Source organism: Xiphophorus hellerii, chromosome 3 (assembly GCF_003331165.1).
Source record: "Xiphophorus hellerii strain 12219 chromosome 3, Xiphophorus_hellerii-4.1, whole genome shotgun sequence".
Classification (NCBI taxonomy): Eukaryota; Metazoa; Chordata; class Actinopteri; order Cyprinodontiformes; family Poeciliidae; genus Xiphophorus; species Xiphophorus hellerii.
In genome coordinates, this window is record NC_045674.1 from 4,329,587 (window position 1) to 4,355,567 (window position 25,981).

The window sequence follows — 25,981 nt, forward strand, 5'->3', positions numbered from 1 at the left end:
ATCTGACAGTTATGTCTGAGGCCAACATATTGATATATTTCTTGTAAAAAATCTAAAGTATTTACAACACCATACAACTCTGAAGTGTAAAAATCAGCAACTGTATTTACTATTAGCCAAGACATATTGTTAGAAAGTGTATGCTTACTTTCCAAGAGCACCACAGTATCTGAATCAAATAACAATAAATGTGACATAAAGGCCCATTTTTACCAAGACATGACAACAAGTTGTTAAGCATAAGCAAGTTGATTTTCATAACCGCAAACCGTTTTTATCTTAGTCAGAGCTTTTGCTCCGACTATCTATAGTCAGAGCAACAGCTTCAAAGTTTACAATTTCTGGAACTCTGATAATAGGGGTGGATGAAAACAAAAGTTTATATTGCTACTACGCACATTGAGTAAGACTGCAAGGGAGGTAAAATACGTTTCGTATAGGAATGACCATATACGAGTCAGATGAAAATACGATTGAGATTTTTGTATGAAAGTATGAAAATATGGAAAAGCATCTCATGCCCATTTATATGTATCAAGCAGTAAATCAAACTTTATCTGAGAACTTTAGGTAAGTGTAACACAAAGTGTTTTGCAGACATTAACATGCATAAAACCATTAGGCGATACACAATGATCAAAGTAAACACACAGAGAAAACAAATAATAACAATATTTAAAATATTAATATCAAAACAACAACGACTTACAGGTATGGTGACATATAAAGCCCCAGAGAGTAAAGTATTTGACAAAAGCAGCTCTGTAGCAGTAAATCTTGTGAAAAACAACATTTCTGACAGTTTCAAAATTTTTCAACCATGCCTGTGACTTGATTCAATGGGGGCTGCAGGGAGAAATGCATAAGACCAGCATTCAGTGATGCATTGCTCTCACTTACTCAGTTAGCAAATGCAAACGTTAATCACTGTGATTCACTCAAATTAGACACAACAATGTATGAAAGTTGGATATGCGAGTCACAAAATAAATGTCCTGAAACCGCAAGTTTGCCCTAAAATAAAAGAAAATACTACAAGTGAGGCAAACATTCTACACAATGCATCACCCCATGTTCCTTTTTACTACTTGATCCGGGTTCAAGGTAAATACTTACGAGACAAACTTCCCAACTTCCACCTGAATAATGGCATTTTGAAGTTGAACTTCAAGGAGCTGTGCATCAGCCGTGCCACCATCGCTCAGCTTATTGGCATTTGGGGAGAAAATCCGCAGCATCCCCATGTAGCTGCCCACAACAATCTTGTCTGTAAGATAGTTAATAAGACAGAAGGGAAACAGGAATTACTACTCACTATATTTAGGCAGGCTTTTATAAGGTGATTCTGGAGGAACTGCAGAAATATCCCCCTGAACACACCACTCTGACTTTGAAACATGGCAGAACCATAATTTTAATACACTTTTCTTTAACAGCGACAGCTTAATGGATGACAATACTGGAAGAAACCATGCAGAAGACTTGGCACAGTACCCTCCACATTCAGCCAGAGCTACATTAGAAAGATTATCATCAAATTATATTCATGGTTTAGAATGACAGAGTCCAGGCCAAAATCCAGTTGAAAAACAAATGAGATCATTTGATTTTTAAAGATGCTCTCTGTCTCTGTCCTTTTTCAAAGTTTCAGTCTCAGGAATTTCAGTCTCTGACAATATGAAGCTGGTAGAGCTATAACCCAGACCACTTGCAGATGTTATTGGAGCAAAACATGGTTCTACAAATCTTGACTCAGCGTAGGGTAAATAAAAGTTTTATTTTAAAAAATTTTGCAAACCATGTATCATTTTTCAACTTTATTATTATGCATTAATCTGCACATACATCTATCCCATAAAACTCCAATGAAATTCATATAAGTCCATGGATGTAAAGTTACAAAATGTGGAAAAGTTCAGGGGCTGTGAATATTTTTGCAAGATACTTTTGTAGATACCAAAACCTACACTGATGTAACTTTGAAAATATGTTGAGAGGGGGAAATCCAGAGACATTTTACTATTTGTGACCTCAACAGAAGTTTACATTCAGGTCAGCATGTTGTAAAGATAAGATCATCATGACAAACTGACCATGTCCTGTACCACTGTTGTCCACATCTCCGACACACAAGCATCCCTGGTCAAATTCCTCTCCCTCTCCGAGAGCAGCTGACCACCAGTCACGGGCTTTGAAAAGAGACATGGCGCCTCCAACTGGACAGAGCAAAGCAGAGGGGGCAATCTTGATCAATGCATATGAGAAACAAGCATTTGTCTTTACACTGCAGATAGAAATGTCTCTAATTAAAAAAAAAAAAAAAGTTCACACGAGGACATATAACATTTAGGATTAAGCAAATGAAATGAAATATTTTGAATAAGCAATGCAGAGTCAGCCCTTTTGCCCTGAAGAGGATTTAGCTTTGGATCTTTGCTCACTACTAAGGTAATAACAGCAGTTAGTCACATGACCCAAACATTTAGCATGGAGGAGAATGAAGAGGCGACTAGGTGGGGGCAAGCAGCTTTTCTACTTGATAAATGCTGAGCAGGTGGAACAGGCGGTTAATCCAGAGAGAGAGAATCCCTCCTATCTTCAGCACACTGACCTTAAAGCCCGAGTGGCTTTTAAAGCAAATTAGCTACAAAGGCCTTTTTCTTTTATTTCAATTCTAACAACCACACTTAATTTCAACTGCTTGCAACTACAGACTTGATAAAGACAAACAGTAAATGAGTGAGCTTTTGTTTTATAATAACTGGAAGTTAGGACCATTTACATGGAGTATAGCAATGCTTGTTTTTCTATAACGTATTTGAAAACAAAAATCTAGTTCTGCAGACTATTTAGCAGTTCAGATATAAAAACAAAATGTTTATTATCCAAAGGAAACAATATATGCGCAACATTAATATCATATCATGTCGTGAAAGTTATAACCTTAAACAATCAGCTTTTGTTTATATGGGTCTCAATGACTTGTAAGAAACCATGACAACACTATTTTATGTGTAGTTAATGGCTAAAATTACAATAATTAACAGCACAGTACTGTTAAAGGATCAACTTCAAACAATTCAGAACAACTCTGGAATACTCTCTGGGGAAGCCCAACGCACCTGAGGGTATCTGGTTTCATTTACAGTTTCTTGCTTGGGAAACATAATTTTTGTGTTGTAACAATAAAAATAATTAATGACACACATCCAGGGTCCGCTTTAATACTAAGCATGAGACAGAACAACTGAACGGGAGCTATCGTCAAGCCGACTGATTTAACTTTAGCTTAGCCGCGGCTAATTAGCTCTCTATCCAACTTCCCTGCCTATAAGCTAGTAGGTCAGGATAAGTCTCCCAATATAACCGGCATTTACCGCCATGAAAAACAAGCATTCGGGGATGTTTCACAATTTTCTAACCTTTACAGAAGCGTTACTCCTCGTTCGTTATTCCTGCTTCACGCAAACATCACATTTCTCATCTTCTCGCTTGGAGCCATCGTCTTGTTGTCATGACAGTGACGCTAAACGGTGAAGAACAGTTAGTGCGCAAGAACGGAAACCAAGGGGTCCATGGGAAAGTAAGTTTTGATTTGAATAATGACTATATAGATTTCTGGCGTTTTTATAAATTATACATTCAGGACAATATATTTGCATATATATATATTATTCCATGTCTTTAACATAGCATAATATCCGAATGTAAATGCCACTTGAGACGTCATATACCACAGCTTGTCGATAAAGGACACGTTTGTCCTTAAAAAAAAAAAAAAAAACATACTCTAGATCCATGTAACTATTAGTGGCTGGTTTTAGATCATTTATTTGTTTTTTTTTAATGGAAGCAGTGCAGACAAAATTTAGGTAGTTTCATTAGATTAAAATATTTGAAGACTTGAGACAGATTTCCATATCCATGTTCTTGGCTTGAATCAAAAGCCTTGCTTTTATTTTATTTTTCCCCCCATTCTGTGTACAACTCACTCATTTAGGTAGGAATAAAAGCTTGTTGCATTGTGTAAACAATAAAACACTATTGTTGTAGGCTTCTATGTACACAAGTTTTTACACAAAAGAAAATCTATTAAAAAACTACAAAAAAAAACAAAGATTTTCTTTTAAATCTTTGGATAGATTTAAAAGAAAATTTTACAAGTAAAACCCCCCCCAACCACAATGCTACTTATTGTTATAGATGTGTAAAAAGTCCTTAATTAAATTTGCCTATTGCCACAGTATAATCTCATGCTTGAAATTTATTTAAAATAACTATTAAAAATAACTTGTAGCAAAGCCCCTATACCAAAACTCCAGAAAAATATGCTGCATTTTATATAATTTTATACTTTTTATGTTGTATTGCTAAATTTTAAGATCTTGAAATAGAAGGCAGATTGCCTGCAAATACCTTAGATAAATAAAGAACAGCTTCTTTAATTCAATAGATGTAGATAGAAATAAGACAGATAAACTTTTGGTGTTCCTTTCTGTGATTCAGTCATGGCTTCAGGAAATTTATTGCATGTTTTATTCACAGCATCAAAGAAAACCATCCGCTTATAAAAATAAAACACACCAGTCAGAAAATATATCATAAGCAGTAAAACAATATACATTTCCATATAATTTCCCATATACACAGTGTGACAGTATTCCCCATTTAAATGATAAATATGTTTTTAGTCTCCCATTTCTCAGACATAAACACTATAAGAAAAGGCAACATGCAGGTGACAGCAGCACATTTAAAACACAAACAAATCAAAGGGGAACACCGAACACTGGAGCAAATGGAGATCATTTAGCTTTGAAACTCCAGAAAAAAAATGTCAGAGGCAGTGCTCAACTTTAACCACTGAATTTAAAAAAAGTGATTAAAAAAAAACACTTGAACAGGTGTTATACTGGGACTTACAGAACAAGGAACATTATTTTTACCCCTTTTTCCTGAAACACCTTAGATATAATCAACATAAGAATCTTTATTTACAAGCAAATCTGAAAGGCATCAACTTGTTTATGCTGTTGTAATTCATTGTAGCAGCCACAAGAGGTCAGCTTCAGGTTTAAACATCATCTCTAACATTCAACAACAGTGTGTTTGGGTGAATGAGCTATGCTGAGAACATCATGAATATTTCATTTGTAGAATGAAAATCTTTATTTTATTCCTCCTTTGTGAATTAAAAGTATATCAAATTAGTACATTAGAATTGAATAAATATGTAAACATACCTTTTTTTGTACAAGACTGTTTCCAACATCAACAAATCAAAACTATAGCCATTTTTTTTTCTGTATAAAAGAATTTAAAGTGCATTTCCCAGTTGTCGTGATCCCATTAGTTTCATTTGTATGACCTAAATTCTTCATTTTTCTTTAGAAATACTGTTGTCATTATGTTGGTACTGCCACAGAGCAAGACATTCAACTTGCTTATCAGGAAATAGTTTCAAGGTCCTTAAGATACTAAATAGTTTCTTGTACTTTTAAAATACTAACTTTGGCAGACATGAGTGGACACAAACAGGTCAATATGACACAGCCTAGTAACATTATGCCTCCCTGCTTGAACCTGTTTTATCATGGACAAATCTTACAACATCAAAAATATTTTTAAAAAATAACAGCCATAATGTGTAAGCCACGAGGATGGCATAACTGTATTTTTTCTTCATATCTCTTTTTCTAAGAAAAAAACATTGGGGAAGCAACATGAGTAGTTATTTCAGCTAAAGAAAATCCAGAGGCCAATTGTTGCAGCTGTGAAGATTTTATAAATATCAGATGATGTGAAACGTCTTTTTAAAATGCTGTAGGAGATTTGTTTGAAGAAAGAGGGCCGGAAATTAGAGTAGTGGAGGAATTAGACAGAGGTCCGGAGTCTGGCTGCAGTGGGTATGAGAAAGCAGAGAAAGGGGCTGTGGATTCAGGGGTGAATTGGATAATGGAATTATAGAACCTTCTGGAGAATAGCATTGGGCACTTCCAGTGTCTCGTCCTTCACAAGGACAATGTCATAAGAGTCCATGTATTTGTCAAGGTGCTCTTCTACCTGCAGAAGTAGCAAAAAACTTGTAAATAAAGCACATTGCTCGATCAACACAAAGCACAAACGACCACTTCAAAGCTATTCTGGTAAATTTAAGACAGCTGTATTTCAAAAGCAAATCTTGTCAGATCAGGATTGGATTATCCCACATTAAATACATCTTTGATTTCTTTCTTCCACTATAAAAAATTGCAAAAATACAACAATAAGAACCAAAGACTTAAAACCCTGATTTAAAACCATACAAAAGGTGAAAAACAAAGTGTCAATTTTAAAATGATTAACGGAAGATGTAATGTGAACAAAGACATGCAAGGTCATTTCAATGTAAAGCAATGGAGGAAATAAATGTATTTTAGTTTAACATTTTTTTCTGACAAAATGGAGAAGAGAATAAATTCCTGGCAAATCAAGTGTTTTTCAAACAGTTTTTTCTACACAACACAAGACTTGAAAAATTGATAAAAGTAAAATATTGTACTTTCACAGACTTTTCAAGAGTGCACAGGAACTATTTTCTGGTCTAGAAAAGACATATACTGTCTCAGCACAAGCTTTTTGCCACATAAAACATGTCTAGGATTATAGGAAAATAGAATTTCTTTAAAAAAAAAAAAGGAGACCTGAATATTTGAAATATTAATGGCTTTACCTTGTCATTGAGGAAGCCGACCTTGAGCATGTTCTCCACATTGGGAGCACCGTCGGCCATGGTGAGGTCTCCCAGCGAGTCTCCCAGCAGGATGATGTTACTGTAATCCCTCAGCTGTTTGAAGTAGTCAGTGTTCCGCAGTGCACCTTCGTGTTTGTTGTACACATGGATCAGCTCACCTTTGAATCCCTTTAGCACCCCCTGCAGGACAAAAAGATCCATCACTTGTATTCAGAGTTGACAGAACTCAGATAATTTCTGAATGGTGAATGCACCAAGCTGTTTCAGTACATCAGCTGTTCATTCAGATTGCAACAGAGAGGTAGACTTTGGCAGGTGCTGCATATTTCACCTTTTCTCTCAAAGCAGTTTTGTATTTAATGAGGAGAGGGCTTTCACAAAACATCAATTCACACCCACATTGGAGACATTTTTTTTAAATAACAGGGCATGAACTCATTCTGAGTATACTTCAGTACCACCAGAAAGAATATATGACAGCAGAGTTTCTGTTTTTCATCCTTTTGAACTTTCAACCTCGCTCACTTTGGAAATTGATGAAATTGGAAATGTTGGCAGCATTTTGTAAAGCTTAGCATTACTGTAAAAGTCTACATTTTCTTGGATATATACACAGAGACTGATGTCTATTAGTGACTCTAACAGTGCTAATTGAACTAATCACTCATTTTTAAATAGTGAAACCCTGTTTTACAGCAACTGCTATCTCAAACATCATTATGTTCTCACTATGAATAATTGCTGAGCGTGTACAGTAGCCTAGAAGGAAATATCTTTAAGACAATCAATTATCGTTTGTGTTAAAAATTCAAAACTGGCTCCTTCTCATTAAGAGGAGCTAGTTGAGGTGGCTCGAGCATCAGGTTAGGATGCCTCCTGGATGCCTCCCTGGTGAGGTGCTCCAGGCATATGCCACAAGAAGGAGGCCCCAGGGAAGACCCAGGACACATTGGAGGGACTATGTTTCTTAGCTGGCCTGGGAACACCTTGGGATTCCCCGGAGGGCACCCCAGGTGGCTGGGGAGAGGGAAGTATGCGCCTCCCTTCTTAGCCTGCTATCCCCGCATCCCAACCCCGGATAAGCAGAAAAAGATGAATGGATGGATGAAAACTGGTAGAGACAAGTACTGGCTAAGCTCTACAAAACTAGAGAATGGAAATTAGCATAGATTTGTTGTTTCTATTGTTGGCTCTTTTATTTATATATTTATATTTATATGTTTATATATAAATATGTGTATTTTTTGTACAGAATACTTATTTTACCTGCACCTGTAACACTTGGATGTATGTATATGTATATATACATATACAGTACAGACCAAAAGTTTGGGCACACTTTCTCATTGAATTCAATGAGAAAGTGTGTCCAAACTTTTGGTCTGTACTGTAGATATTTCTGTATACTTTGGCAGCCAAGCAACAACTTTTTGTTACCAAATGTGGAATGACAATAAAGTAAGTCTAAGTTTATAAATATGCGATTGATGTATTTTTTCTTATGTTTAGCTGTTTAATGTGCCAGTAACGTAGAAAAAAGATTACTTACTTTGTCATCAAAGTCCATGAAGTTAGAGACGACCTTCATATTGGGGTGGTAAACGCGAGCCTGGCTGATGACTTCCTCCAGCACATCCCCCAGACCCGCAGAGAAAATGAACACAGGCACGTTGTGCTGATGCAGCCGATCAAAGAACTGCTCATATCCGTCTCTGCAACAAAACAAGCAATCAGTTTATCCTGCTGTCTGACTAAGTAAACAAATCCACATAGAGGTCTCATACATTCACTTCATCTGATCCTCTGGAGTTACCTGAGGACTAGGTCAGACTCCCTCACCACCTCCGGCAGTTTGTGCTTCTCTAACCGCTGCTCAACAAGCAGCGAGTGGGACTTAAAATACCTGGAAACAAACACATCTTTAGGAAAGTCCAACTGCAAATCACAGGTCACATGATTTGCAGGCGCCTGAATTACCATTCCACCATAAAAGGGTATTTCTCTTCCATACTCAGGTGAGGGTCAATCTCAATGGGATAATACTTATGCTTCAGCTGCAGCAGCTTCTGCCTGCACTCCTCTGTCACTAGTTTGCAGTTATCAATAACATCTGTGCATAAAAAAGATAATATTAATAATATAATATGTGTTTCCAGGCTGATTCCAATGAAGGTGTAGCATTTGTATGTATTGCCTCGAAATGTAATACTTACTGTGCAAAGTCGGACAGCGTTTTCCATTGACAGCAAATTTGCTTATTGTCATGTCAAAGTCTGTGATGACCTAAAATGTTCAAAAATCCTTTTACTTAGAAGTTTGGAGAGAAGTTTGATAAAACAGGCATCAGAAGAGAAAACCGTGTCTGTCCAAAGACTCTAAGAACATTTCAGCAATGCTTCAAAGGAGAAGGGGTAGTAAGTTGGAGCAAATATCAAGATTTGATGATGTACCTGGAGTTTGGAAGCTCCTCCTTTAATGAGGCCACAGATGATCTGCTCCACCCTCTCAGGGTCTCTCATGTGCACCGTGGGTTTCTCAAACTGAGGCATCTGGAGTTAAACACAGAAAAAAAGACAGAAATGGGAATAAAATTTAATAGAGCAAAGAGTTTTGTCAAATAAAAGAACAGTTGAAAAACTAAAATAAAAAACATAATAAAAACTGAGTAAAATAAAACCCATAGGCAACCACATTCTATATATAATATGCCTGACAGGGGAAAAATACAAAAAATAAACAAATGAATTCATAAATGTAGTGATTTAAATATATTGGGACCAGGACAAAAACCCATTCCTTTAACAAGAAAATCAAAAATTAAGATGCAGATGAGGAATCAGAGGAGTAATGTACTTGGACTGACTTGTACCAACATTAACTGTGATCTACATTTGCTTTAAGAGGAGCGGCAGATGGCATAGAGACTACATGTTGTCTCTTGTCATTTTGTATACCAATTTTTGAATTGGTATACAGGCTGCATATATAGGCTGCAGAAAATTAACATCATGTTCCTCATTTCAGACATGATACCAGAATAAGTACAATGGGGTTCTTGGCTTTCTAACAGAAATCTTGTGACTGTGGATGCAGAAATGAGCAAAATAAATCCTGCTGGTCTCAGTTTAGTTTGAGACCAGATATCCACTGCAAGCTAATTTATTTCTCAAAAGAATAAATGCTTGTTGGCAAACTTACATTTAGTTGCAATATAACTCTTAATTGTTTAGTTAAGACTGGAGATACATCCAAAACAACCAACCCGCCCAAGAACACAGCTTCAACTTATGCAAGCAGAACTAGACTTTCTAACACCTCATATATCACTCTGATCCTTCAGATACATGATACTCAGAACATAAGCTATAAATAACCATGAAGTTTTGTTTTTTTTCCAACTAAGACGTCACGTAGAGAAACAAAGCAAGCAGAGTCAAAACAACCATAAAAAGTTATTTTTTGCTAAGACTCAAATGCATTTGCAATACAACTCGTCTAATTTCAGTTTACAGCCTTATAAAAATTGTAGTTTAAAAACTCTTTAGAGGGCAGGCTTTGCTGTTGGATAGAGTTCAAAGCATCGCTTGTAGAAACATGACAACAGTAATTACAGACAAATTGCCACTATTTTGCAAAGTGTTTATGATATTATACACATTTCTCGGCATTTTGTATATATTATCTCCTATGCAACATCGGATTTTAGCAATGTAGATTACCAAATTAATGACTGCCTTTTAATTTTCTTGATACCAGTATCAGTACTCTAAGAAACAAGCACAGGTATTTCAGTAAGCAAACAAGCTGCATACAGGCACATACAAGCTTACCTCTGGTCTGTTGTTGTCGCAGGAACAAGAGTGAAGAAAAGATTGTGTGTCTGCGCAGGGTTTATATACCCACAGAAACAGGCGGGGAGAAAAAGGGGGAGGGGAATGTTGACCAAAACTGATTAGACAATGTAACCCCTCCCCAGCCCACAGGCTCAAACACACAAACACACTGACACTTCTAGTTCACACACACACAAAGTCCACAAATGCAGGGGACGACAAACAGATGTGGTAATGGGCCAGCAGTGTTAGACTTTTTCCAGTAGTTTGACCTCTAACCTTTAAATTCAATTAGAGGGGGAAACCTTGCTTTCAGAAGTACGCCTGCTGAATACTCATATTTCTAACACACAATCTACTCCACACACACACGCAATAAATAGCCTGAAGCCACATTAGAGGTCATAAGGGTTAAGTTACTGGGTCTGACCAAACACTGGTCCAGAAGGAGCGCATGCAGGGTTTCCTCCCACTGAAGGAAAGGCCTGCAGGACCAGGAGACCCCTCTGTCAGGGAGTCTTGCCGACTCCTGATCATTTCAACTGCAGAAATGTTCCCTGATTTCAAAACTTTGTCTGAAGTAGTGCTTCGAATTTCAGTCTCCAGTGTGCCAGCATAGTGACCATCCTCCAAATCAACATTAAAACCTCGAGATATTTGATTAAACACAAGCAGGTGTGCAATTCATTCCGACCAGGACTAAGTTGTGAGACTGTGAGTTCAGGCCATAGCAAGTGAATTGTTCATAGTTTATGTACACTCGTTTTATTTCATTGTTTATATGTAATTATTAGAGCTTCAGTCAGTTTTTTTATGTGTGAGGGACCAAAGTGTTTTTTTCTGTTCAGCTTAAATCATATAAAAATTTTATTTTAAAAATTGATGAATAAAAATAGATTATGACAGAATTTTTGTGATACTTTAAAGAGTTTTGTCTTTCTGTTGCGACTTTAATATGCAGAGATGCAGTATCAGTGCATTTCTGTTTAAGTCTCAACATGTCTGAGACTCAGATCATTGAACATGTTAAACTGTTTTATCTCAAGAAGCTGAGAGAACAGGCAAACGCCAGATCAGTAGAAGAACAAAGATGTTGTAGTGTCTGGTTCGTAAGACTTTGGATACAGTCAGTGTTATTGTGAACAGTTGACATAATAATGACACAAACCTGTGTGTCAAGCTCAAGGAAGGTCCATGTGCCAAATTCAGCACCCTTGATGTAATACTAATAATAATCAATTGTATTGATAATGCACTTTATATTTCAAATTGAAATCTCAAAGCACACATTCACACACGGATGATGGCAAGCTACTGAATGCGAACCCTGGGTCAGGCTGACAGCAAGGCGATCCACCGATTACAAGGAAAACTCCTACTGCCATACCACCATCTCCACACCTTATCACCACCACATCGTTCCCAAGTAATTTATAGTCAGTATTAGTTACATTCAATTTCTAGAAGCTTCTAAAATCAACTTGTGTTTTAATTCCTACACAAAATCAGAATTGAGCAAAATTTTACTTGGCAGACTTTATTTATTGCAATGTAAATACTGCAAAAATCCTGCTCCTATGCTTTCTGACACTTTGGGGCTCCCATGACCAACATTCTGAAAGAAACTCTGGTCAAAAGTTTAGATGAGTTACACTTGTTGGACAACAGTCAACAATACGAGAGTATATAAATGCTCTGAGGGAAACCTAATTAAACATGAAGCAATAATTTCTACAAACCTGTCCATCAGAACAAACAGTTCTACTTATTTCTATGAAATCATAATGTTCAGTTACATTCATCATCCATTTATCAAATGTAATCATCTCTTCAGTTCACAGAATGAACAATCTTTCAGTCACTTTTTAAATAACATTACATCAGATGTTTGACTGAAGACTGACAACAAAGTTTGTTGCATTTTTAGCAGCTTCTTCAATTATTTATCCTACAGCTTTGATTAACTGGGTCCACTAATTCAAACTCTAAATTTGAATTATTGTTTTAATACAATAAAGTCAGGTATAGGCAGGAAATAGTAAGTCACATACAGCACAAGTAGGAGGCTGATATAAAGTATGTAACTTATAGGTGTATGTTTCCTGGAGTCAGGATCTGGTCTGTAATCACCTCCTGACTGAAGGAATGTACAAAATTTAGCTCTGTATTTTCAAATGATAGATTGTCTGATTTCTCATCCAAAAATCATATCCTACAGATTTCTGGGAACACGTGGCTAGATTTCAACTTGAACCTTGAACGCTTTCCACTATCAGTGTCTTGAAAAACAGTTTATCTTGTACTATAGGAAATGGAATTATATGAAGTACAAGGATAGTGACTAAAGTGCATAAAAGTATTTTCAGTACGTGGAATTACAGGGGAATCCTGACACATCTGGCAGACAAATTAAATTGTCAAACCTCAAATACAGCCAAAAAACAAACCACTGTTTCTTCCTTGCGTTCAACTAACCAAATGTGACACCTGAGCAAATGGTAACCTCTGTTTGCTCAGAGCCAGCATAAATGTGACTACAAAATAGTCGATTGTCTGGCACCAAACTTCTGTCAGCAGCAACAATCTGGACCCTGTGGACTATGGAAAGAAAACAGTTATCAATCAGCATGGGGGTGGAGGGATTGGGGTCACTAGTTTCAAGATATGCCAGGAGTATAAGAACGTACGTTTTCGAACCACTAATGTTTTGTCTGTGGTTTGAAGTCCATGAGATAAAGTGACCAGAGTTGCTTTCTGAGACTAAGAAAACAGAATAATTAAGTATTGCTGCAAATTGCCAGTCAGCTGGTTGAAGAAAGTCTTTCAACCAGCTAACTGGCCATCTCTAGGGTAAAACACTATTGCTTCTCTTTAAGGCATGACAAATTTAAATATTTTGAGATTTAACCATGGCCACAAAAAGCAGTCAGTGTGAAAACTAAAGAAACCAAAATCTATTATATTAAGCTCATACTGTTTTAAACTGATACCCCATGAGAAGAACAACCCCTAAGCAGCCAATTGCAAACTATAACTACATGAGCAGATAGATTGAATAATTCAGCTGTTATTAATTCACATAGCAGTAAACAAATGTTATTTCTTTAGTAGTGGTAGAACAGGATAAGTATTGTTTATTTTCTAGTATAAGTAAAATAATAATGTTACACTGTAAATTTCTTGATATGTTAACTAGAGAGTCTTAAAGTTATGAAACAATCAAGAGTGAGTTTAACAAAAAAGTTGAGTTTTCTATAAGAAAATATTAAAATTATCGTCTTTGCAAAAATAATTTTGTGAATTCATAAGAATCATTTAGTTGTATTTTGTATGATTATTTCTGGTCAATCTGCTTGGCTTTTAAAGCAAAAACATACCTTCACATATTGGCAAAGACAACATCACAAACATTACTAAAGGTTACACTGGCAATCAAGAAGTACTGTGTCAATAATCATGCGACTTCAAGATCATTATAAAAAAAAAAAGACAAGGACGCCTATAGAATGAGGTTCAAACATTGTTTGCCATGGGAGATGGATGTATTGGTTTAATGCTTAATTGAACACAGGATTTTCCAAACTTGTTTGAAAACTAATCTGGCTGTCACAGCAAGAAACCTAAAAATGGTGCTAATAAATCGAAATGACTTTAAAAGCACTGAAGGCGACTGATCAGTTATCGTAAAAAACAAAAAACTTGCCTCCCCAGTCGTGGAATAAAATCTGATAAATGGCTGTTGGACCAAAGGTTACCGAGTGTCAGACTGCTGTGGACACAACCTGAGGGATGACTAACCTCAGGACTGTGGCTTTAATCAGATCCACCTTTGACATACAACTGTGCGTTTGCTGATAGGGCTGCAAATTTTGCTGTCCACACCTTTTCTCCTAAAAGCGCTACATCATCGAATAATGCTGCTGCAGCATCTGCATTTTACTACTATTCGCAGTATCGAGCAGGTGATCTCACTAAAAACCTTAAAACTCTAAAAATGGATTCTATTGATACCCTAAGATTAGAGATGCAATTTTTTTCCTTTCTTTTAAACATATATATGCAATATTTTTACAAAATAGGAAGACAAAGTCTCTTGCTCGGAGACACAGCCTGAGTGAAGAAACTGACTCTGTGGCAGCCATTTTTTGCAAAGGTAAAAGTCTACACAGTTTGTGTGCAGAATGTCTGGAGTCTGCAAAGATTTTGGCCAGCAACACTTGTGACAACAATATATTTTAAATGGCTTGCATTCACACATTGCGTACCAGTTACATACAGTCATATTTAATAAATCTGAATATGCGTTCAGATAAGATAAGGTTTGTCAGATTAAAGATAAGTTTTGAAAATAAAAAACTTTTATGTAGGTATTAAACAACCTTTTTTATTAAGCCCACAATTCTGTATTATTTTTTAATGGGCTTATGTAATATTCTAATTTTAAATGTCGTGTTTCCATTACCAACAAGTGAAAAATCCTCATAATTAACAGAAACAAAGGCTTCCACACTATGTAATGTGTTTCACTTAATTATGAAGTTCCTATAGCAAATGAGATTTTCAGTAATATTCAAATTTATTGACTGGTTTTGTTTTTTAGCTAGCTGGACTCATTCAGCTCTTTATCAATACACCTGATACAGATTTTAGAGACCAAAACACAATAACTCACAGGTTAGTTCACAAAATAAAAGGGTTGAAAAATTGCAGTTTATTTGAAACTGATGTCACTGTATAACAATTTCTTATATTATGATGCAGCCCTATTACATCTACTACTGATACAACTTTTGCAACAATACATATTGATAAAACTGTCTTGCATTTTCAATTATTACTTGAGCACAAAAAATATTTATCAGTATTGTTAATTATGTCTCCATCTATCTTCCAGTCAAGTTATGTTCCCATAACACTCTAAACTAGATGTTTGGCCCCATCCTGTCTCTTGCCTAAGTTATAAAATTAACATTAAATAAATATTCCACAGAACTGATCAGTCAAGCATGTGTGATATCAGCATCCCAGTAAATATATAATTATGATGAAATATGCTTAGCTGTGCCCACATTGGTAGCTGCAATGTTTGTGATAATGAAACCCATATGTTTCTAATGATAAAGCATTCTGGAGAAAATATGTTGGTGAAACTGCAGGGAAACTATACCCACCCCTTTGAAGCTTCAAATGATAAAAACAAGCAGCATTACTCAAATCCTTATTAACTCATGCTTGCCAAAAGTGAGTAGTAGTACTTTTCAAATTCTCTCTGTCAGATCTGACTTTTGTGCGCGTGTCGATATTAGAAAGGTTTTGATGAACAATAGGAGAAAAAATAGCAAAGAGGTTTTGAATTTTTTTAAAATATTCTTTTAATGTTTCCTGATTTTAAACATTTTCCAAACCAATCTTTAAATCAGTCTTGCCTGTTTTTGACAACTACAGAACCTTCAGTTTTGCAGGTACTGTTTTATCAGTATTTATTACCAGAACAGCATGTTTCTTCTTATAACCTCTACATAGTAGGAGTGAAGAACATAATGCTATGATTCACAACAGTGCAATCAGTAAGACTAAATCCCAAGACCGTAGGGGAAAGTTTATGTCCATCGCTAAAGAACAACAACGCCAAGCAGAAAGATATTGAAGGTGTAAAGAAGGAAATTTTACTATGTTCTGCCCTCCAGAGGTCAACAGAGCAAAACACACTTGGGAAGCAGCATTAAAACAACCTAAATGAATCTGCATCCAGGTTACAAGTATTAAAAGCTAAAGAAGTATTGTATTCCTGTTTGAGACAATATTAAGACATGATATTACAGGGGCTGACTAAAGCTTCCTTTTACTGTAACCACATTGGTAGCTGCTATGTTTGTGATAATGATGGCCATCTGTCACTTATAATAAAAACAACCAGTACGGATGAGGATTTAGTAAATGCACTGAACTTTTATTTTAAAAAATTTATGTTTTCAGCTTTGTGCCAAAAAAACCCGTCTGAGTTGCAAATACACTCAATTCACATGGTTTGTATCTGGGTATGACTGAGAATGCACTGGCTTTTTGTAAGCATTTTAACACATGACTTAAAGAAGTATTTTAAAAAAGGGAGTAGTCAGCAGCATGATCATAATGTTAAAAAGATTCTCTTGAAACTTGATTCAGAGATACATACAGAATGCGGTGCCATGCTGTCATCACCTTTATTCATCTATAATCTAATCATAATAAAAGTTTACAGTGCGAGTCAGACCAAAATTCAAGGGAGGAAATGTAAGTGCAGTTAAACAAAATTAATAATTTTTCAATCTACTTTGTTCATCTGGAGGAGATCATAACTGCAGAAAAATGAGGAATAGTACAATAAACTTTAAAATATTACAAATGAGTTAAAGGTGTTTATAGTACAGATTTTTCCTTCAGATAAATAAATTGGTTAATAAACAATTTTTTAAAAAAAAGACCAGTTTGTTGGTACAAATGTTAAAACTCAATGAATGTAAATATATTCAAAAGTTTAATAATCTACCTATCTATGGAAACCGATAGCAGACTTTTTCCACATTTACTTTTTCCATACTGTTTTCTCAAAATAAAGAGTTACTTTTTCTCGAGATAATGAGAAGCCTAAATGCAGAAACCAAATTTTCCGAGACTAACTTATCTCAAGAAAACTATCAGGAAAAGGTTTATGCAGAAACCTCTCAGTTTTTGTGTCTATCTGAAAGCTAGATTTACAAATAATTTTCAGTTAACAGGTGCTATTAAATTGTCTTTAGGTTCGATATTATCAATGATTTCTCTCCACTCTGCAGAATGGAGAGAAATCAACACATCAGCGATGAAAAGTGTACATTAAAATACTTTAAATACATGTCCCTGATGTAATGCATTAGTTGACATCCTCTTTTGATAAGGTTTAAAAAATGTATGTTTAAAAATGAATTTTTAAACATAACTTTTACATCCTTTTTTTATAAACAATTCCATAGCACATTTGTTTCGGTAAACTTGTCCTATGGAGGTGGAATCTGTGGGTAAGCAGACAAACATAAGAAAAACACCCACGGATATAAAACATATCCTCTTTGACAGATCTTTGTGTGTGTTTTGCTGATATGTAAACTTGTTTCAGTCCAGATGTTTTTGCTTACTGACAGCAGCAGGAAACATTAACAATAGATGGTTACAAGTTTCCACGCTGTGGATCACAGTGGGAAACTGTCTCTGTCAGGCAGCCAGTCGCTACTACGTCCCAGTTTAATTTCCTTACCAGAAGACTGGATTAGTAGAAGAGGAGAGCCAACAGAGAAAAGCTTGTTGGCCTGTAATTTGGCTTTTATTCTGTGTCCATTTTAATCTTCCAGCTTTCTGAATAAAAGTGAATCTTATTAGGATAGAAAAAGTAAGACAGTGTTATGTGAGAAATCTAGTTTGATTCTCAATGGAAATTAGACAAAGCTGGAAAAAGTATTGTGACAAAGTATTGTGTTATGGTTTATTTTCACTTCACCTTAACTGATGCTGTGTTGGTATTCTTTATGCAAAATAAGACAGGATGATGCTGCTACTGTTTTTTGGTTTGGTTTGTTTTTGGGGTTTTTTGCCTTTTTAAGTTAAAAGGCTATACTGCTACGTGTATGTTATTGCTCTTATTTTATATTGTGTGTCTATTTGAACTTATTCAACTTAATATTGTTGCACATGTGCGAACCCAGAAAAAAGTCTGGCTCTGTTGAATAATATTTGTATGCAGCTATATAGTGTTTAACTGAACTTGAAATAATTTCAGGGTTGTTTATGCCGTTTCCATGTGAATGCAGTGCAAGTTTGTGTTGCAGAAGCTTGAATAACCTGAAGGAAGCCTGGTCAAGCGAACACAGCGGCACAAAGCTGTTTTCAGGGCAATGAGAGGTTGGTAGAGAGCTGAACTGACCAAGAGCTCAGCTGCTAAGACTTTGAGGTTAAAGTAAAAAAGCGTGCAGGTCTTTCTGTCCGGTAAAAACTGGCTGGTGACCTCTAAACAACAGATTCCGTTTTAGGGGACCAGCTGCGCAGGCGCAGTGCATCAACCAAGTTAAAATGCGCGAAGATAAAAAATAAGCGCGAGGTTTTCTTTCCGTTCATAATCTTTATAATAAATGTCGCCATCTAGCCTGGGTAATATTCCAATCTAAATGTAGTAGGGCTTTATTTTGAAGCCCACACATCCTACTTCCTGTTTCATATCAACGTGTGGCTACTTAACAGCGCAGTTAGAGAGTACTTTAACTCACCATCTCTATGATCTTCGTTTTCTTCCCAGCTCGCTTCTTCTTTGCTACGATGTACTGGGCCAGCGCCACACCGCCGAACACGACACAGACACTAGCGCTGGCTGCGGCTCCGACCTTCACCATGGCCGTCCTGTCCATGACGGTCCGGTGCGCTGCCGCTCACCAGCTCTCCGCACGAAAAGTCCCGTCCTCCTCCGATTAACAACGGGCGCCTTCCTACTGGTGCTGCTCACTCACTGAACCAAAGATCGTCTATGCAGAAAGAGACTGGTTGCTCTCACTTATGATAAGCTGTAATTATATAAACATCCCCTAAACTACTACATTCTCAAAATCTTTCAGGGTCAAAGATGCCACAATGAACAAATAAATAATCTGTCAAATAAAAATGTATGGCCGCTTAAAAAAAAAAATATATATATATATATATATATATATATATAATTTTTTTCTATATATATATAACAGTATATATATATATATATATATATATACTGTTTTCTTCACACACACATACAACCTGTAAATTCTATCTGCCATTATTTATCTTGTATTATATACATATATAATCCATTCCCTAACATTCTTGTATATTCTGTATAATCTGTATTATCTGTGCATACAGCTCCCATATTTATATTTATCCACAATATCTATATCTCTTTGCTATAACCCCTTATAGTCCATACATACATAGTCTTGTACATCTGTAAATAAATATTTATATCTCGTAGAGCACTTCTGGATAGATGCAAACTACATCTCGTTGCTTGTACTTGTGACAGTGCAATGACAATAAAGTTGAATTCTATTCTATTCTATTATATATATGGGGGGCGGGCGTGTGTGTATATATATATGCAGTCTTTTTTAACAAATTGAAATGAAACTAAAAAGTTAATTTGTAAATTGAAACATGGTGGGTTGGTTTTCAAACATTTTTTTTCAAAGGATCATTTCTAAAAAGTAAACATAATACTTGCTTAAATGCTGTTTTCAAAAGCTAAATCCTGACAAACTAATCTTAATCTTGAGGCTTTTGGGGGGGTTTTCTTCTTTTTTACTAATTAACATCATGTAGGCCTGCTGCATTGCCTGTTCACACAGAATGCAAATCAGTTAATGACATGGCAGCATTACAACCAAAGTAGGTTACATTAATTATGTTTTTGCTTTATTGGGGAAAAACTTTTTATCTTTTTACCTGACAGAAAACAATGGCTAAGCAAGTAACTATGTAGCCACAGGCTAGAATATTTCTGAAAGTGCAGTCCATGGTAAAACATGCTGTGTATTCAGAGATGTAATCTTTATTTCTACTTGGCTAACACTAACACATAAGGTTGAAATAAAGTAACAAAGCACATGTTCTATCTAATGTATTAAAGTGTAACTGTTTTAGGCTTAATATCTACTTTTCATCATTTTATACTTCTCAGCATTCTAGACAACAGCCATATATGAGCAAAGACAAACGTGAAAAAGAGTTCATGTTTGTGAAAATGAATTAGCCCGCTGAGTGCATACTCATCGTCTGAGCAAAGATTTACAACATATTTAGCATAACAGCCAGGCAAATAGCTATTTTCCCCTCTAGTATTCTTCTGTTTTAATCAAATGTGCAGAAATTCAAAAGAAATCTCCCATCTAAAAGATGTATTAAAGTGTACAGCCTGGTTTTATAATAAAATACAAATATATATATGAACACATAACACCTTGTATGAGGGAGATCCATCATGTTTTGTGGAGGAAATGTTTTCATTTTTAATGCAGTTAGTAAATAGCATGTTTACTAACTGCATTAGTCATGGTCTTTCTCTAATTAAAAAAATGTGCTTTAAGTAGGCATGCTGAACCTGCTGCAAGTTCTCTTAAAGAAAGGACAGTAACAGAAACAGCTTAAACAGTAGATGCAAAGGGAAACTGAAATATCTCCTTTTGATACGAAAATGACTAAGGAGCAGCTGCAGATTCAAGCTTGGAAAGATATAATTGGGAGATGGAATTAGGCAAATGTTCCTATCTCTTAAAAGCTCAAGTGTACAGTTTGACCGTATGAAATTACCTTTAAACTTTTTTAAAAGTAATTTAGATTTTAAAATAAATATCCATTCATCTGTATGTGTACCTATAGAAAAGAAGGTTCTTGATTGTGCTACCCATTGCTTATTTTGGTTTGTTGGGCCCAATTCTTCTGTCATACATCGATCTTTGGGAATTTTAAACAACACTTGCAGTTAAGGCCTCCCTAAACTGCAAGTGTATTTTTTGGTATAATTTTTTGCTCAGTTAGACTTTGCATTTGAATCATTTGTGGTTGGTAGAAGAATAGTATATAAGTATTGTAAGCAGTATTGTTGCTGCAACAGAGAACAAGAAACAAGAAAATTGTCATAGACTTTGCATCAACGACAATTTGTGTTTGATGGCCAAATCCATGGCCACACTCCTTTGTCGGTAACTCTATTTATGCACAATTTATTTTTTCATACAAACACAACACTTTAGTTTCAATAAAAACATTTATTAGTTGATTTGGATACATTTGTTCTATTTGTTAGCACACACATTTAGTTAACATATATATTTATATCAACTTAAAGTTAATTTTGTTTGCTTAAGATTAATTCTTTGTTTTCCTGCCGGTACTTACCTGCCTTGGAGTTGCCAGGCAACAGATGGGGCCCAGGGCTCAGCAGGCTTAAATGTTGATTGGACTGCACCACTAGTTCCTGCAAGCAGGGGGAATTTGTAGTTTCTTTGTTTAGATAAGTTTTGTATTTAAGTACCGTAAATATTAATATTTAAAGTTTAATATATTTGATTTTCATTTTGAGTCTTTAGTTTAGCAAAACTTAGCTGTACTGTTATTTGTTTTTGTGTTATTTGTAATTGAATTCTGTTTACTTACCCCTATTGTGTCTTATGAGGTCAGTTTATCTTTTGTCATTTATAATCTTTGGGTTAAAACAAAATAAAACCCAATTTTTCTAATATATCCTGTTTTTAACTCCTCCTGTTTTTAACTAGGCCCATAACAATGTTGTTTATAGTTCTTAACTGCTGGAAAAATGAGGAGTGAGATCTTGGTAGTCGTGATCTTGGTGGTGGTCACAACACTAGAAGCAAATAGAGCAAGATGCTGGCTAATCCTTTCTAACTTTCTTTTAAGTCTCCAAGTACTGACTTTGATTTCATTTTACAATTGGTTAAAAAATGTACTGCTGAAAAGTGTTCATTGGACACATCTCATGTGTTCCATTATTCCATTTATAGTTTCAGTTTAGAGATATACGTAATATCTTTTAAAACAAAGTGCAATGGGAAGTTTAGTTATAAGCAGTTTGCATGCCATCCTATATTTCAATTAACCTGTAATAAAGGGAGATTTTGCATAATAGCCAGGGAATTACATCCATCCCTCTTAGCTGTCTCACACTGGTTTTCCTCAGACAGATAAGTATGACAAACTACATGCAAATATCATACATACATGAAGTTTGACCATATCACCAATATATAACCAATGTATTACTTTATTCTATCCATCAGTACAAAAGACAATTCTCACAGCAGCAGAATGAGAACCACCTCCATACAGCTAGAAAATAAACTAAAGTTAAATGTATCAAATAAAAGTGGAACCTGAAAAATAACTCATCTTGAGGGCAGAACTCGTATATATACCCTCTCCATCTTGCACCGATGTTCTCAAGTGAAAAACCAATGAGTGTTAATCTCATTCTGAGGGCTGACTCATTCAAATAAGTCTGGGAAACAGTGGCAGGACTATTCAGGTGGATTATAGCTCCCTCACTTCCTCAGCAGACGTCCACTATTTTACTGGAGGTAAGATTCTTCAGAGCTTTATTGGATTAAAAATGACAGTGTTAAATAGTAACTGAGAACAGGGTGCTAACACAATGAATCAGTATATAATGTCTTTGTCTAATTTAAAATGTACTGATGTGTTTGTCAATTCAAGCTTTCCTGTTTATTTTCTGGGACTTCTTTCATTTAAGACATTAGCTTCTAAAGGATAAATAATTAAAAAAGCAATGAACATGACTGGTTGCTAGGTAGGCCTGGGGGTAGAAGTATAAATTTACCAGAAATGCTGAATCATCAAACTAAACAGCTAATTTTTATGAAAATCAGCAGCAGTGGCTTGCAGCAGTATTGATAGGCCTTTAACTTTTTTAATTATTTACATTGCAGTGTGTTTGTATTAAAATCCCCAGAGTCAATACTTTGTAGAGCCACCTTTCACTACAAAAACAGCAGCAAAACCTTGAATAAATTGCCAAAAAATATTCAGATTGTCAGTTTTTCTCAACACAAAGCACATTGAAGACAAACCAAATAAATACATTCTGGTTTCATCTGACCACAGCATCTTTGTCCAGTTTGCTGTGCAATCCTCGCAACTTGTGAAACTTTACCTCTTCTAATTTGATTTCAATAAAGCCGTTTTTCTTGACGTTACTTCACAAGCAGATTTGTGGAGTTCGCAACTATTTTTTCTTTACTTGTCAAATTTTCTCCCCCAGTTTCAATGGATCTCTTTTGTTTTGATTATATTGTTTTATAACTTAGCCCTGCTTCAAACCTTTTCATAGCTTGATCACTAACCTTTCTGATGAATTCATGAACAAGAACTCAAGCCTATTTGGGAGTGACTGAAAACACTTTTCAGTATTTTTTTTTACAAATCATGTGTCCCTTTCTTTCCACTCATACTTCTGTCTCATTAAACTTTGATGAGACACATTGACTTTGTGGCTACAACGCGACATTAATACTTTCACAAGGCACTGGATAAGAGATGCTGCAGCAGACGGCAGTAAGAATTTACATTTACAGTCACTGTGTGCATACATGAAGTATAATAAAGTGCTCAACTGCATCACTAGCTCTTAACATAAAAAAGTAATTTGACTATCCTAGACTGCTTCCCTATATTAAAAGTTTTAAACAGCTTTTGAGGTTTATTGTGTTCTATTTTATAGCAAAGAGAGACATTTAACATTAGTACTTTAATCCCTTTTCCTGAATTAACTGCTATATACAGTATGTTGCTTATCTTGCAAGGGGCAACAGATGCCAGTTGTGAACAAAATAAAACCATTTGAGGAGGGAAATTGTACCACTCATGGGAAAGTCTTACGAGAGTCATGCAAACATTCTGCAAACATAGAAGCAGATAAGAGATGTCTTTTCATGGTTTGTTGAAGGACAGAACTGGACACGTGCAGAACAAGTCAGAAGTGTACGAAAGAAGGCTGTTTCCTTTGATTCAGTAAACTCCATGTGTTTCAGATGAAGGTAAGAACTTTGAAACGACTATTGCTGGTTCAACTCCTAAAAGATAAGACACAATCCGTCTGAAATAAATTTGTCTTTTTAAAATGTTAGAAAATTGTTTTTTGAAGTTGTATGACTTTAGTTAAAACAATTGTTTCACAAGTCTGACATGTCCATCTCAGATCTTGACTGCTTAAAAAATGAGGAAGCAACCCTGGTGGGTGTAATCCTTCAGCTAATGATCACAACTCTGGAAATGAGTGAAGTAAGTTCCTTTATCACTGCTACATTTAAAAAAATTATATCCAAATGTTTTGGTTTCAGCTAGTTTAATCATTTTCTGTTTACTCTAAATGTGACTATGCATTTTCTTCCATCCACAGTTCCAATTTGGAGACATAATTTCTTATAAAACAAAGTGTAAAGCTGGAATTAGATACAAACATTTTGCTGTCTATGTGGGAGATGTAAATATTTGTGGGAAAAATGCAGAGCACAACGTTTATGAACTAGCAAGTAAATATCAGTAACAACAATCCAACAGTAATAAATTATATTGATAAACTGCTTATTTCTCATCTGTTATTTGTTTACAGAGAAATATCATGGTAAATCGTATAAATTTGCTAAACTGAAAATGAATGAAGAGCCGGAGGTGAACAATTTCCTTGATGACTATACAGACCCTTTAACAGGAGTGACGTATGGTAAAGGAGACGACAAGGACATAATTAAACGCATCACTGAAACGTATCAGAGCAGCACAATATACGGCTTCCTTCACAACAACTGCGAACACATTGCTACCTACGTCCGATACGGAGTCAGGGTGGCAGTGCAGGTACGTAACAAGTTACACTCATTTTTCAAGCATCTTATGTTTAGAAGCGCAAACAAGGAAGAAGGAACAATGACTCAGATTAAGAAAATGACAAATTTTCTTTCAGTCATCAAAACAGATTGTCTAACAAAATACCTACTTACTAAACGTAGGCTTAATACACCAGCAAACAGCAAAGGTATCCTATTTTCTCACTTATCAACAGTACAGAGATTAATATTAACATGTATTTCTAGTGCTATCTGTTGGTTATCTTACAGATCTATATATTTGTAGTGTGAAAACTGCATAATATGTCCATACACATTGAATTTAAATGATTAGATAAATGGAATAAAGTCTTCACAGTATACTGTATAAAAATCCCTCAAAGAAACTTAAATTCAGCAATTCGATATTTAACTGGACATTACTGATTGAGATTGATCATACATCATTTATCTGGATTACTTACTAGATGTTTTAATTAATTTGCTGCCATTTGTTTCTGTTATTTTTTAATTGGCATAAAGGAAAAATAATTTAAAATCTTAGTTAAAATCCCCATGAAGGTGCCCGTTTTACTGCCAGAAACTGTTGGGTTTTCTATAGCAATTGGCTTTAAGACCTTTTGAGGTGTTTTGAGGTGATTAAGCTCTTTATGTAGTTTACAACAAAATGTCAATGTAGCATTTTGGAGGGAGTTGTTACTTGGGTTCTCCCAGCACAGCAGCTGTCAGAGGTTTTTCACCCTATTTTTAAAACTTCATGATGATGATGATGAAGGTCATCATCATGACCATCAGTGGACATTTGCCTCAAATTGCATCACTTCAAAATCTATGTACAGACACAATCCCTGTAACTTTATAATGTGCTGTACATGCTTGAGTTAAACCTTAATTCAATTGAGGTTCTCCCTGTGATCAGAATATACTTAATAGAGGGGAAATTGCTTATTGACAAGCTACTCCATCCAAAGTGTAAAATATTAGCAGATACAAAAGTAACC

The 25,981-nt window shown here is 35.4% G+C and overlaps 2 protein-coding genes across 4 annotated transcripts in view; both read right to left on the bottom strand.

The window, feature by feature from the left end:
* bbs9 (Bardet-Biedl syndrome 9) overlaps positions 1–3,530 on the bottom strand; it is a 150,652-nt gene extending 147,122 nt beyond the window's left edge. For both annotated transcript variants that reach the window (XM_032559326.1, XM_032559325.1), the window contains exons 1-3: positions 3,423–3,530; positions 2,094–2,216; positions 1,117–1,267 (exon numbers count right to left, since the gene is read on the bottom strand). In XM_032559326.1, coding sequence (XP_032415217.1) covers positions 1,117–1,267; positions 2,094–2,205 — 263 coding nt within the window. In that variant the 5' untranslated portion in view covers positions 2,206–2,216; positions 3,423–3,530. The remainder of the gene's footprint in view (positions 1–1,116; positions 1,268–2,093; positions 2,217–3,422) is intronic.
* A 958-nt stretch (positions 3,531–4,488) lies between these two features.
* Positions 4,489–19,067, bottom strand: nt5c3a (5'-nucleotidase, cytosolic IIIA). Of its 2 annotated transcripts, none has more exons than XM_032559066.1 (8): positions 18,843–19,067; positions 9,184–9,282; positions 8,947–9,016; positions 8,711–8,843; positions 8,547–8,636; positions 8,283–8,445; positions 6,713–6,913; positions 4,489–6,063 (listed from the first exon to the last, which is right to left on the bottom strand). In XM_032559066.1, the coding sequence occupies exons 1-8, from the start codon at positions 18,978–18,980 to the stop codon at positions 5,962–5,964; spliced, it is 996 nt and encodes a 331-aa protein (XP_032414957.1). In that variant the 5' UTR covers positions 18,981–19,067; the 3' UTR covers positions 4,489–5,961. The 2 variants fall into 2 exon arrangements, with proteins under 2 accessions (XP_032414957.1, XP_032414958.1); XM_032559067.1 differs by lacking the exon at positions 18,843–19,067 and adding an exon at positions 10,564–10,676.
* Positions 19,068–25,981: the final 6,914 nt, after the last annotated feature.

Bases quoted from the DNA above. Each gene is read 5' to 3' on its own strand.
- nt5c3a (XM_032559066.1), bottom strand. From the start codon at position 18,980: ATGGACAGGACGGCCATGGTGAAGGTCGGAGCCGCAGCCAGCGCTAGT. The intron at 6,914-8,282 runs GTAAGTAATCTT...TTTGTCCTGCAG, and splicing joins TCATGGACTTTGATGACAAA to GGGGTGCTAAAGGGATTCAA. The intron at 6,064-6,712 runs GTAAAGCCATTA...CTACTTCTGCAG, and splicing joins TCGGCTTCCTCAATGACAAG to GTAGAAGAGCACCTTGACAA.